Here is a 13,906-nt window from a genome sequence, read left to right on the forward strand (position 1 = left end):
GTCTTCTGCTTTCTTTTTGATTGAGTTTTTTATTGTTTTATTTTGTTATTGTTGTTGTGCTCTTTTATGTGTATGTGTATGTTTTTCTATATATGAAATTCAGGATAGGTAAATCTATAGAGACAGTAACTAGATTAATACTTTCTTAGGATTATGACATGGGAGGTTGGGGAAATGGGGAGCTAATGAGTACAAGAATGAAGAAAATGTTCTAAAATGGATTGTGATTGTACAACTCTATTTATTAATCATTTTACTGGGGGGAATCTTACAGATCTTATAACAATCCGTAATTCAATTGTATTGAGCACACTTGTACTTGTGTTGCCATCATTTCCAAAACATTTTGTTTCTACTTGAGCCCTTGGCATCAACTCTTCTTTCCCCTCCCTCCACCTTCCCATGCTTGTGAATCCTGATAAATTATTTATGATTATTGTGATTTTGACAACTCTGTTTAATATGTTTGAACCGTTGAATTGTATATGTGAATTATGTCAAAACTGTTAACATTGGGGACGGGACCAAGAGATAAAAAACCAAAACTGTTAACATTAAAAACATAAATAAAAGACATTCTAAAAGAAACACACACAAAGGCTTATTGGTCTGATAGAGACTGGGGGAACCCTACAGATGATTGCCCTCCTCTTTACCTTTTCAGCTCCCACCCCTTAACTCACCCCACCACCTGTGGTTGAACTTTCAAACCACAGACATGCTACAAGATGAACAATAACACCAAGGAGATGTGCATTTCCTTACACAATCAACCATACAAATCAAAGGGCAGTATTTGCCAAAGAATAAAGCTCAGATAGTAAAGAAAGACAAATGGAGGCAATAAACACCAGGTGGAGCGGGAAGAGTGCTGTGACACTCAGTGGACTACAATCAAAGTCAGAAATAAAAATGAGTAGGAATTGTAATATGAAAAAGAATTTGTTCTGTAAATAAATGTTCACCCAAATCACACAAAATAAGTTTAAAATGTTTTCAGGGGTTTTTTTTAATCTTTAAAATTTTTTACTAGTTGAGAGTTTTAATACTTATGTCATTCCGTATTTCAATCACATCAAGTAAAACTGTTACCACAGTTACCAAATATTATTTTTCTACATGGATTCCTTGACATTGTCTCTCTTTCACTTCACCCTACTGCTGTAACCCTCTCCCCTGGAACCCCTTATACTACTTGCTTTCCCTATAGGTTCATCAATCCTGTTCATACAGCAAAAAACAGCAAAGCATATAACACAGCTATTGACATAAGACCTATAAGATACACTCTGATATGAACAAACAAAAACCAAACATAACAATGCAAACCAAAAATAAAGAAAATGTTGGAAACCAGATCAGGTCCAGCCTGCTTCATAGGGGGGGATCTACTGACAAAATTTTAACTGTTCAAGTCAAATGTATGCCTATAAAAATGTTTCATTTTAAGCAGCTAAAATAAGGTTTGACAACCTCATGTAAGGCACATGGGAAGTGAAAGAGGACACTAAGCTAGGGGGGACTGCAATGGAGGAGCTGAATCAGAAATATGTATAAATGTTTGAAATGTAAAAATATATATATGTAATTATAATTTGCTCTGAGAAGCTTCACCTAATCCACAACACTGAAAAAAACTATGCTAGAGGTCAAATCAAACAACACATATAAATGGGAGTCCAGAGTTTACGAATGCATACCTGAGCTGGACTTCATGGTCTCGATGATCATATCTGTCATTTCTCGACGGCCAAGGTGCTGGTGTATGATCGCTGCCTTCTCCCCTGGGGACTTCCCTTCTAAACAGGCTTTGGCGGCAGCGAGTGTCTTCTTTTTGATCTCCTCATTGGACATTTCCCCAGCTGAAGAAGACATGAATGATTAACACTTGAGAGATCAAAGGGTCTCCCCCTTTTCTCCTGGCTGCCCTTCCAGCAAGCCTGACCTACTGGGATGCCCACTCTGTGGCCAATGCCGACTCAGAAGGAGGGGCTCAGTCTTCAACACGCACCTTCAGAGTTTCCGATGACACCTAGCCCAAAGCCACGAGGTCGAATCCCAATGTGTCATTCTCCAAACCCCCTTTCCTCTCCTCCCCAGCACTCACCCCCGCCCCCGTCTTAATGCGACATCCGCTCCTTAGCCATGCCACCCATCAGGCTCCCTCACCGAGCTGCCCCGCTGCTGTCCTCGCGCAGGAAGCAGCCTGGCTCTGCCCAGGGCTGCCCCTCCGCGCGGGCACTCACCGAATGTGCCCTGAAGGGCCATGCCGGCAGAGACTAACTTAAGACCCAAGGGCCGGAGTCATCGCTGCCTTCTCCGTCCAGCAGGCTGGGGCGTGGGGGTGGGGTGGGGGTCACACTCTCTCTTTACAACCCGTTTCCCCTTCTCTTGAGCCCAGCATTACACCAGTGGGTCCCCAGTGTCCAACTGGCCAAAGGACCAGCCCACCTGCCCTCCTCCGCGGGTGTGGCCAAGGAAATGAAGGCAGAAACACCCCCTCCCCGCCCCCGGTGTTGCCCGTGCTGGGCTGTGGGGCCGGGTCCCAAGGTCGGCTGTGAGGATGCCATGACTACAGAGCGCCTATCTTCCAAACAATTCACTCAAGTTAGCGGCTGGCCGCGTCGCCGGGGGCCCCGTTCCTGCCTTCCACGGGCCCGAGGAGAGCCACAGGACAATGACTCCACTCGACTCCCGGCCGGCGGGGGAGGGGCCGCCGGGCACGCTCGGGGCGCCCGCGGGGCCGGGGGAGGTTGGGAGGGACCGTCAGGGTCGCCGTGGTGACTTCTGGAAAGGCGCCAGGATGACGGGACTCCCCAGCTCCTTCCTGAGACGCGAGCGGTCGGCGCGGCCGGCCCCGCGGGGGCCCAGCTTGGCGAGCGAGCGCCCTCGGCCCAGGAGCGGGCACCAGGGAAGGCGACGCCACCGCGGGACTCACCGGCGGCGATGAAGCCGAAGCCGGCGGGGGTGGGCGAGTGTTCCGCGAGCTCCAGTCGAATGACAACCAGTGACACACTCATAGGGCAGGCGCTGGCCGGCGCGGGCCCCGGCGGGCTCAGGTGGGGCTGAGGGGCGAGCCGAGAGGCCGAGCGGCCCGGGGCTGGCAGCGCCGCCACCGCCTCAGCGCCGCCGCCGCCGCCTCAGCAGCAGCAGCTTCTCGCGCGGGCCGCGGAGCCACCACCTCCTTCACTTCCGCCTCCCGGCCGCCGTCGCCGACCCGTGACGGCACGCACGCGCGCACTCCGATTGGGCGGGGCTGCGGTCACGTGACCGGCGCGGCGGCGCGCAGGTGAGCTGGCGCCTCGGGGCCCCCGGGGGCGGGAGACGGGGATGGGGGGCGGGCGCTTTGCTCCCCGGCCGGAGTTAACGTCCCCTTCGCCCGGGAGGCGTCGTCAGCCCGCCCGAGTCGGGGGCCCAGTGTCGCGGGCTCCCGAGCGCTCCGGCCGCGGTTGGCTCGTCTGCCCCTTCTCGCCAGCCGTGGGAAGGGCTGCGTTGCTACAGCCCCGCTCAACCGGAGGTCCAGCGAGATGAAGCCGCTTCTCCAGGGCTGCGGCGCAGGGGACCCGATTACCAGCTTTCTGACCCAGGGGGCAGTGAACGGGTTAAGTGCCGGAGACGTCGCCTCACAGTTCCTGCCCCGAGGCAGCCGAACCTTCCTTACCAGTTGTGTGACCTTGAGCTAGCCCGACGTGAAGGTGGGATTCTCCTCCTAATGGTGGTGGTGAGGAGAGTAGGAAATGCAGTTCAGATACTCATGCTGGGGACCTTAACTTTTTCAGTCAGACTGCCCATTTAGCGTTCTATTAACCCAAATCAAACCCGTTGTCATCCATTCGGTTTCAACTCGTGGAGAACCTGTTACGAAACGGTAAAGTCAAGCTCAGTGCCATCGAGTTGATTCCGAATCATGGCGACCCTATAGGACAGGGTAGAACTACCCCTGTGGGTTTCCGAGCCTAATTTTCTACAGGAGTAGAAAGCCTCCTCCGGTTCCTGCGGAGCTGGATTAAAACTGATGACCTTGGGAATCCACACCACCAGGGGGCTCCTTTAGAGACTGCATAGGGTAGAGTAAAACAGCTCGAGGGCATGTTGCAAGACTAAATACTTCAGGGAGCAGACAGCCACGTTCCAGTGGATCACCACTGGCTGCTATCCTAGAAGTGTACTATAACAACACTCAAGTTGCGTCACATCGTGTCATGGACAAGTGTAGGTACTTTGGCTGTGAATAATAACAATCTCATGATCTGTGTGTTCTATAGCTGATGACTATACCCTATAACATTTATTTCAGGACACAATGTATGTTGCATTTTTTCCCATCTTAATGCTATGGCTCCTTTGGGTGCGGAGCATTCTTTGTGGGGCAGTGTCATATGTATTGTAGGATGTTGAGCCAGTAACATCCCCCTGGAAGTGGTGACAATGAAAACCCCAGAAAAGCCCCCTAGGGTCAAAATCACCCTGGTGGAAAAGTTACTGGTTTATATGCATCTGCATATATATGTACATATCTCACAGGAAACACCTGGTGAACTTTTTATAGTCTATGAGAGTAATCCATCACATTTAACAGTGTGCCAGATACTAACTTGAGTGTTCTATATACTTTATCTTGTGAATTGGGAAAAATGCAGAGATAGGTACTCTAATTACGTCCATTTTCCAGAGGAGGGATTTGAGGCTCAGAAAGATCAACTTGTCCATGATCTCACAGCTAGTAAGTGGCAGGACTAGGATTTGAATCCAGTCCATCTGTGATTCCAAAACCCAACCTCTTTATCATTGAACTAAATAGCTGACAACACATACTTAAGTAAAAAAAGCAACCTGATCATTCTAATCTCATAATTCTAAGAGGCAGGGAGGAGACAGATCTTTTTAAAAATCATTTTATTAGGGGCTCATACAACTCTTATCACAATCCATACATACATCAATTGTGTCAAGCACATTTGTAGATTCATTGCCCTCATCGTTCTCAAAACATTTGCTCTCCACTTAAGCGTCTGGCATCATCAGCTCCTCATTTTTCCCCTCCCTCCCCGCTCCTCCTCCCTCATGAGCCTTTGATAATGTATAAATATTTTTTCATATCTTGCACTGTCCAATGTCTCCCTTCACCCACTTTTCTGTTGTCCATTCCCCAGGGAGGAGATTATATGTAGATCCTTGTAATCTGTTTCCCCTTTCCAATCCACCCTCCCTCTACCCTCCCAGTATAGCCACTCTCACCACTGGTCCTGAAGGGATCATCTTTCCTGGATTCCCTGTGTTTCCAGTTCCTATCTATATTAGTGTACATCCTCTACTCTAGCCAGATTTGTAAGATAGAATTGGGAACATGGTGGTGGGGAGGAACATTTAGGAACTCGGAGAAAGTTGTATGTTTCATTGTTGCTACACTGCACCCTGACTGGCTCATCTCTTCCCCGTGACCCTTCCATAAGGTGATGTCCAGTTGCCTACAGATGGGCTTTAGGTCCCCATTCTACACTCTCCCTCATTCACAATGATAGATCTATTTCCTCATCCTCATATAAATATATTTACATATGTACAATGTACATGCCTTTATTTTGACCTCTATAAATGCCCTTTTTCTCCTGGCTCTTTCCTCTATTTCCTTTTACTTTCCTTTGTCCCACTATCATGCTCAGTCTTCATTTGGGTTTCAGTAATTCCTCTTGGTTACAGTACCCTTGATCAAGCCCTACCAGGTCTCCTACACCCTTCCTCACCACCGATTTGGATCACTTGTTGTTCCCTTGTCCTTGGGTTTGTTAACCCCACTATCTTTCCCTCCACCTCCCCTTCTCCCATTCCCCCCACCTAGAACTGTTGGTCCCCTTGTTTTCTCCCCAGATTGTTCATCCAGCCTATCTTATTTAGACAGACCTGAGGAGATAATAACATGCACAAAAACAAGACAGAGCAAAATCAAGCAACAAAATAAAATGAAACAACACCAACAAACCAATGACAAAAAAAAAAACCAACAAGAAAGAAAAACTTGTAGATAGTTCAAGGACTGTTTGTTAACCTTTAGGAGTGTTTTCCAGTTAGTCTGTTGGGGCACCAAGCCCTGGCCTGAGACAGATCTTTATAGTCCAGAAAGATGGTGCCAGCCCAGAGAACTAGCGTTGTGAGGCAGAGATGGGCATTGAGCATGCTAGCTTTGTAGCTGCCAACAACTTGAGTGTGTACCTCCCACTCTCTGTTCACCCAGTTTATTCATCCTTTTCATATATATTTATGCTGAGTACCTGCGATGAGCCCAGGCCTTGTGCTAGACCCCAGGGGATGGGTGGATACAGAGACGAGCAAGACATTCTCCTTGTCCTAAGGAGCTTACAATTCTAGCAGCAGGTTAGCATGGACACTGCTACTGTGTCCTGGGGTAAGTGCTCTACCAGAGGTGTGGAGAAACAGCCAAAGGAGAAAAAGGAAGAGGATGAGGAAGAAGCAGGGGTTAAGCTCAATGTGAACCTATCAGCAGTTCTGTGGTTTGCTGCCACAACTATTGCAGCCCAGGAAACCATCTGGGGCAGTCCCCCTCTGTCCTCTCGGGGTCGTTGAGTCAGAATGGACCTGAAGGGACACAGCACCAAGAGTATGCCTGGGAAGAGGCAGAGCGCCTCCACTGAGGACATAGAACAGGTTGTGCTGTGAGGAGGTTGGCAGTTCCCTGGGCAGAGAAAGCAGGGAAGAGAGTTACCAACCCAGTCCATGGGCACGACAGGTCCCAAGCCCTGGAGGTGTGAGAAATCACAGCAGCGTCCTCTAGGAAGAATGTGCTGGGAGGTGTCAAGGGGAGTTGGAAGGAGTAAGCCAGCCCCAGAGGGAGCATTGCCCTCTTGTCCATTAGTGGAAGGATGTGGAGTGCAGCCTCCTGGGGAGGATTAGCGTCCACCCTTCAGGTCCCAGAGATGCTGCTTAAGGATGTTAAGCCCTCACACAAAATGCGTTGGTACTTTCACAAGCCTATACATCAGTTTCCCTTTCCATCATAGACTCCAGCCTTGCTAGGAATGGAAGTGGAGCAGAGGAAAATGCAAATCAACTTCGGCTTTTGATTTCAAAAATCACTCTCAAGTTCAGCGAGGCCTCAATGATGTGAGAAACACCTGACATCATTTTGAAGACCCACTACGTTAGATTCCCTTCTTTAGACTCTCACAGAGTTTCTTACCTCCTCTGGGCACTGAGGTGGCTCTCCCAGAAACTCAGGGAATCACTAACTTGTTTTGCTCCACACTTTTCAGAGCAGGCTTTTAAACTATGTTGTTATTTGTTGTTATCAACTCCTTCCCAACCCACAGTGACCCTACAACAGAATACCACACTGTCCAGCCCTGCCCCAGCCTCACAACCACTTCTGTATTTGAGCCCGTTGTCGCAGCCACACAGAGGTCACATGAAAAGGCATTAAGATTTTCACATTTGTTGCTGCACACCGCAGTTGTTGTCATCGTGAAGTTCTGTAGAGTGGGTTCTGACTCGAAGCAAGGGTTTTAGATAGTGTGGAAACGACAGAATTTTTGGTGGGTGGTTTGAGAAGAGGCAGGGGACCAGCTAGGGGTGGAGAAGATGTGCATGGAGGTGCCAGCAGGGAGAATGCAGAGTGTCAGGAGGGAAAACTGGCAGAATAGGACACCAGGAGGGAAGGTGGCTCAACTAAGGGTGGGAAAGCCCTGGGGAAAGCAGCTGGGTGGGTGATGGGACCTTTACTGAGTGGCCAGGGAAGGGGGAGATTTGGTTCCATTCTGGGTGTGGGTTGAAATGTTGGCCAGGGTCCCTGCGCCCTGCTGAGCTCCAGAAATAGCGGTCTGGAGCAGAGGCCGGAGGACTAGCTGTTTCTGTGTCTTCCTCTCACACAGCCTCGGCCTCAGCATGTCCCTTCGTAGGCTCTTCCAGGCCTCGAATCTCCAGGGCGCTTGGAGGGCCGCCCTCCAAAAGCAGGGCCAGAGCCAGCCCCCGGGACCCCACCGATGGACGCACTCTGGAGGCAGCCCCCTCAGAGCAGTGGTCTTTGACATGGGTGGTGTGCTCATTCCTTCTCCGGGGAGCGTGGCCGCAGGTGAGCTCTTCCTTCTGTTTCCCTTTCTGGGGCTGGGATAAGGGTGGGTGTCGAGGGTGGTAAGAGGCCAGAGGGATCCCCTGGGTCGTGTAAATGGTTAGCATGTTGGTTTGAGTCCACCTGTAGGCTCCTCAGAAGCCAGACCTGGCAATCTACTGCTGAACAAACTAGCCATCACGGAACACAGTCCTGTCTGAGTCCCATGGGCTCCGCGGGAATTTGAATCAACTCGGTGGCAGCTGGGATTCTGGTGTAAGGGGGGCAGAGAAGACCATTTGGGTAGCAGCATATCCCAATGCGCCAATGCTTTGGCTCTAATCAAATTCTAAGTACAATTGAATGCCCAAGCGACTCATTTTCCTAACCCTTATGTTAAAGCCAACCAATCACAGCACCTACTGCCTGGGGATTTTGTGAGTTACATGAGCTAAGCAGTTGTTTAGCACACTGAGTACTCAGCATGTCCTAAATTTTCAATGAAAAAAAGTAGCGACCACGGTTATTGCTGCTTTGATCAAAGGTTAACTAGTGCCGAAGGGAGAGAAGAAAACAAAGACTCAAAACAAGAAACTGGCTGCAGGAGTAGTAGACGCACACAATCCACTGCCTAATCTAGCCCCAAGATCAGGAAAACTAGATGGTGCCTAGCTGTCATGGCTGACCATTCCCGGTGATGGATCCCAGTAGGATGGGAGAAATGTGTGGACCAGAACGTCATATGACTACAAATTCCAAACCAACAAAAAATGCAGAACTCTGAGACTGGTTGAAACTGGAGTTCTCCGAGCGCGATCACTCCGAGGTTTGCTTCAACTCTTCAATGTCAACTCCCAAGTCCCCGCTGTGGTCACCTTATCGATAAACAACAGGCTGGATCAGAGAATCACAAGCACTCATACATACTGTGCTGCTTTCAAGAATCACCCGTCAAGATCGAGCGGTCAAGAATGACTTCAACGCCAAGATGAGACCGTGCAGGAGCAGGGACACCGGATTCACTAACAGGCCACCGCCAGAACTTAAGGAATGAGCACGCTCACCGCTCCGTAGAACACGCAGTTTGAGCGTGATGGCAGCTGAGAAGCCCCATCCTTTCCTGGGAGCAGTGCTATGTCTGATATCTTGAATGCTGGCATTCTTACCCTCACTACCTTCCCTCCCTTTTGCCCAACATTTAGTCGCTTTTCACCCATCCTCTTTCTCAGCCCCTTCTTTGTTGTACTTTCCTCACTCGGTTTGGAGTTTGTATCCCACATGCTGGAATTCTTTCAGTTTTGGCTGCAAGTGCAGCTGACCTTTAAACCACACGGGTCGGGATGGCATGGGTCCGCTAGGGTTTTTTTTTAAGCAGCATGTGACAGTAGTTTTCTCCGAGTGAGCAGCTTCTCCTCAGCAAATGGCACGTCGTGGTAAGAAGGGATGTTGAGCTGCTCTCGTGGGTGGACCAGGGGCGGGCCTTTGCAGTGCTCATGGGAAAATTCCATTTGCTGCTAATGCCAGGTCTCCATGAACTGTTTGAAGACTTGCTTGTATTTGAAGACTGTAAACCTTGGTGACACCATGGGGCCTGTATGATAAGGCCAGAGTGAGGCTAGAAGGGCTCCCAGGAAGCAGAGGAAAGTCAGGACATTAACCAGGGAAAGTGGAATGGCTTGCTCTGTATCAGAGATTGAGGTCTGCCGCTGTGGCTGCCGCCACTTCAGGATAAATGAATCCAGCAGAAGGACTTTTGTAAAGGAAGGATAGGAAATGGGTGATGTTGTTGCCGCAGCTATGCCAGCACCCGTGGAAATCCTTTTAGCCGATAGTGAAAATGCAGAATTTTTAAAAAAAATCTTCATCTTTCCTCCAAGGAATGGCTCGTGGGTTCGAACTACTGACCTTGGGGTTTGCAGCCCAGCAATCAACCCATTATACCACTGGGCTCCTAGAAGATCAGATTTTTTGTGGGTGCAGGGTATAATATGTATAACATTCAGACCAAGTGTTCCATCAACTTTGTAAGGCCAACAGTAGGCTGTTAGCAGTTACTTTTGGGGGAAGTAAAAAACTTCACTGCATGGTGGTGGACACCCCTAACCCCTACATAATCTTCAGGTGTCACCCATATTAGGAAACCTACCTTGAGTAACGACACACAGGAAAGAAGTGTCTTTCTCTGGCACATCAAGGCCTAGGTGTGATCTGAGGTAAGAATATGCGGACTAGGGATGCAGGCACTCTCCTGTAGCTCTGTGGTGTGTTTGCCTCATGCCCAACGTGACCTCCTCCTCCATCCGGCTTCACCACTCTGCCTCCTGGCATGATGTTCTCACTGCTGCCTGTCCTTTGGACTTAGTGCAGTGGCTGGATGGCTGCTTCTTCCCACCCCTCCCCTCCAAATCAATTCAAGTACAGGGTTTTTTCTATGCTTGCTCCTGGCTGAGTAATATTCTATTGATACATTCATATCTCATTTTGTTTACCCATCCATCTGTGATGGACGTGGGTTATTTCCACACTTGGGCTGCTGTGACCTCACACAGACTCTGTCCACTGCCATCAAATCAACTCCGCCTCATAGCAACTCTAAGATATCGACATCTGTAAATCTTTAGGTAGCCTCATCTGTGTCCCACAGAGCAGCTGGTGATTTTGAACCACTTACCTTATGGTTACCAGTCCTACGTATACTTTGAATGACCAGTTAAACGGCCTATTCCTCAGTTCCGTGCTTGGAATCTTAAAAATAGTCTGTAATCTTGTGATTGTTATTAGTATTAACATCAGAATATCTGTGACCTGCTCCCCTGGAGAGCATGTCATCCAAGGAGTTTGGGTCTGGCTTGATTCCCATCTCCTTTTCTGGTACCTGGGCTGCTAACCTCAAGGTTGGAGGTTCAAACTCATCAGTTGTTTCATGAGCGAAGAGTCTGTCAGGTCTCAGAAACCCTATTGCAGGCCACTATGAGTTGATATGGGTTTGTTTGTTTGTTTGTTTGTTTGTTTGTTTGTTTTTCTGGTTCCTGTGCCCAGCGCAGAGGTCACTGAGTCATTCAGGGAATATTTGATGGGTGGATGAATAAACAAATGAGTAATGCTTTTTGTTTTGTCGTTTTTTTAATAAACAAAATGTTGATGGTATTTATTTAAAGGGTACCAAATCAAGTTTTTTGGATAAGTGAAGACTAAAATCCAGATAACCTCAAATATCACATGCAGTTACTTTTTCATTGAAGCCAGGAGTCTCACTAAAACAGCCAGAGTTCATCATTGTGGGGTGCTGCAGGGTGGATTCCTACTCGAAGGCGTCCTGAAGGGCCTCAGAGTTTCCCATGCTTTAATCTTTACCAGAGCAGATTGCCAGGAGCAGTTGATGAGTCCAAACCATTCACTGTCTTGTTTGCTGCTGAACATTTTAACCCTTGTACCAATAGGACTCCTCAAGGCGATCAGAAACAAACTCTTTGACTGCCATCAATTGAGCTGATTTTGTCTCCTCGCAATCCCGTAGGTCAGGGTAGAACTTCTCCTTTGGGTTTCTGAGGCTGTAAATCATCTTCTCCCTCGGAGTGGCTAGTGGGTTGGAACTGCCGACCTTGTGGTCAGCAGCCCAGCACCTAACCCACCATGCCACCAGGGCTCCTTGAAAGCAGCTGTGGACACTGTAGACAAGGTGGCTTGGCTTGTGTGCCAACTCATTGATAAAAATAGGCAAGAGGCTGGATTTGACTCTCAAGTCATAAATTGATTGAATTCTTACTTTTTAACATCCGTGTAGAAAAACATCTGCATAGTATTCTGCTATACAGATGCACTGTAATCAGTTGATCTAAGATGATGACACTGAGCCCTGGTAGCGCAGTGGTTAAAGCACTTGGCTGCTAACTGACAGGCTGGCAGGTTGTGCTCATGGGAGACGGATGAGGCAGTGTGCTTCCAGAAGGATTATGGCCCGGGCAGCCCTATGAGGCAGTTCTGCTCTGTCCTGGAAGGCTGAGATGGGTCAGAATCAATGGAACGGCAACAGGTTTTCTTTTGGGGTTTTGTTAGCAGACGTGTAAGTTTGTAGGTTTTTTTATTATTGTAAGCAATTCTGCACACACAGCTGTGTACATCACTTTTATTTTATAACTCTATCTGCGGAACAAGTTCCTAGAAGTGGAATTTCTAGGTCAAATGTGTGTGCGTGCTAAGCCTTTTCACAGAACTTGCCAAACTGTGCTCGCCATCAAGGTTGGATGCTTATCCACGGTACACAAGAGTGCCAGCTCCCTTGCACGCCTGCCAGCTCTGCGCCCATAAAAATGGCCTAGTGTGTAGGTTAGTTTTTAAATGAATGGTGCATTGTCATTCTGGGTTCTGAAAAGGCTCCTTGCGCTCCAGGCTAGACACACAATGATTAACACAGATTCTGCCTGATTCCTTCTTTGATACACTTCTACAGAGAGTTTGGCTATAGGAGCTCATATGACACTATTGGATAAGCTATAATCTATTAACCATAGGTTGGCAGTTCAAACCTAAGGGAGAAAGATGAAACTATCTGCTTCATTTTTACAAGATTTACAGCCTTCTTTACACAGGAGACCCTTTGTGTGGTGGAGCTATGCATTGGAATCAACACAGTGGCAGTATTTTGGGGTGTGTGTTTTTTTTTTTTTTAGTGTCCAAAAGAGACCTGGTGATGCATCAGCTTAAGCATTGGTTTGGTAACCAGATAGTTGGCAGTTCAAACCCACCAGCTGCTTCTCCTGAGAGAGCTCAGGTGAAAGATGAGGCTGTGTGCTCACTTAAAGATTTACAGCCACAACTGATTGTTGTCATGATTGTGCAATTCTTCTTGACATGATTGAACGATTGAGTTATGTCATGTGGATTGTGTGCCAGTAAAACTGGGGTGGGGGGAGAAAAAAACAACTGGGGGGGGGCGAGATTTACAGCCTTGGAAACCCTCTGGAGCAGTTCTGCTTTATCCTGTAGGATTCCTATGAGTCTGAATTGACTTAACAGCAGCATGTTGTTGTTGTCGTTGTTTGTTTTAAATGGGATTATAAAGAGTCCAAGGATGGTACAAATGGTTGGCGTGCTCAGCTGCTAACTGGAAGGGTGGCTGACTGAGTCTACTAAGAGGCACCTAGGAAGAAAAACCTGGCAGTCTATTTCTGGGAAATCAGCCTTTGGTGAGCCCACAGAGCACAGCTCCACTCAGACATAGGCGGTCACCTGGCGTGGTAAACTGAGAGGCTGGATGAGAATGTAATGCAGCTCAATCCTCTACTCTTATTCACGGCCTTGGAAAGCTGACTTCAGTCGGGGAAGACCCTCATGGTTATGAGACTGTCAGGAGAGCCAGCCCCTAACAAATCATCACAGGCCTGGCAGGCACAATTGCACCTCGAAATGTGTCAGACATATTTCATGGTAGCATGCTCACCTCAGCCCCGCTTGGTGGGCCACGTGAGGATGTAGAAGGTGGAAATGGCAGGGCAGAGAGAGGGCACAGGAGGAGGACAGGAGGAGAGAGCAATTTATTACTAACCAAGGCTTATATCTCTTTGTTTTTCTTCTTTTTTCTAATCGTTTTATTAGGGGCTCATACAACTCTTATTACAATCCATACATACATCAATTATGTAAAGCATATTTGTACATTCATTGCCCTCATCGTTCTGAAAACATTTGCTCTCCACGTAAGCCCCTGGCATCAGGTCCTCATATTTTACCTTCCCTAATGAACCCTTGATGACTTATAAATTTTTATTTTGTCTTATCTTGCCCTGTCTGACGTCTGCCTTCACCCACTTTTCCAATAGGAAGGGGAGGGATTGGGGGTACACATGG

The 13,906-nt window shown here is 48.2% G+C and overlaps 2 protein-coding genes across 4 annotated transcripts in view; one reads left to right on the plus strand and one right to left on the minus strand.

Moving 5' to 3' along the window:
• Positions 1–3,213, minus strand: part of BRAP (BRCA1 associated protein) — a 35,095-nt gene extending 31,882 nt beyond the window's left edge. For both annotated transcript variants that reach the window (XM_075534553.1, XM_075534552.1), the window contains exons 1-2: positions 2,939–3,213; positions 1,701–1,862 (exon numbers count right to left, since the gene is read on the minus strand). In XM_075534553.1, coding sequence (XP_075390668.1) covers positions 1,701–1,862; positions 2,939–3,020 — 244 coding nt within the window. In that variant the 5' untranslated portion in view covers positions 3,021–3,213. The remainder of the gene's footprint in view (positions 1–1,700; positions 1,863–2,938) is intronic.
• Positions 3,167–13,906, plus strand: part of ACAD10 (acyl-CoA dehydrogenase family member 10) — a 46,670-nt gene continuing 35,930 nt past the window's right edge. Inside the window, exons 1-2 of one of the 2 annotated variants that reach the window (XM_075534551.1) lie at positions 3,167–3,289; positions 7,884–8,083. In XM_075534551.1, coding sequence (XP_075390666.1) covers positions 7,897–8,083 — 187 coding nt within the window. In that variant the 5' untranslated portion in view covers positions 3,167–3,289; positions 7,884–7,896. Of the gene's footprint in view, positions 3,290–3,346; positions 3,696–7,883; positions 8,084–13,906 lie in introns of those variants that run through there. The other variant, XM_075534550.1, reaches the window with a different exon arrangement.

This window comes from Tenrec ecaudatus, chromosome 16 (assembly GCF_050624435.1).
Source record: "Tenrec ecaudatus isolate mTenEca1 chromosome 16, mTenEca1.hap1, whole genome shotgun sequence".
NCBI classification, from domain to species: domain Eukaryota; kingdom Metazoa; phylum Chordata; class Mammalia; order Afrosoricida; family Tenrecidae; genus Tenrec; species Tenrec ecaudatus.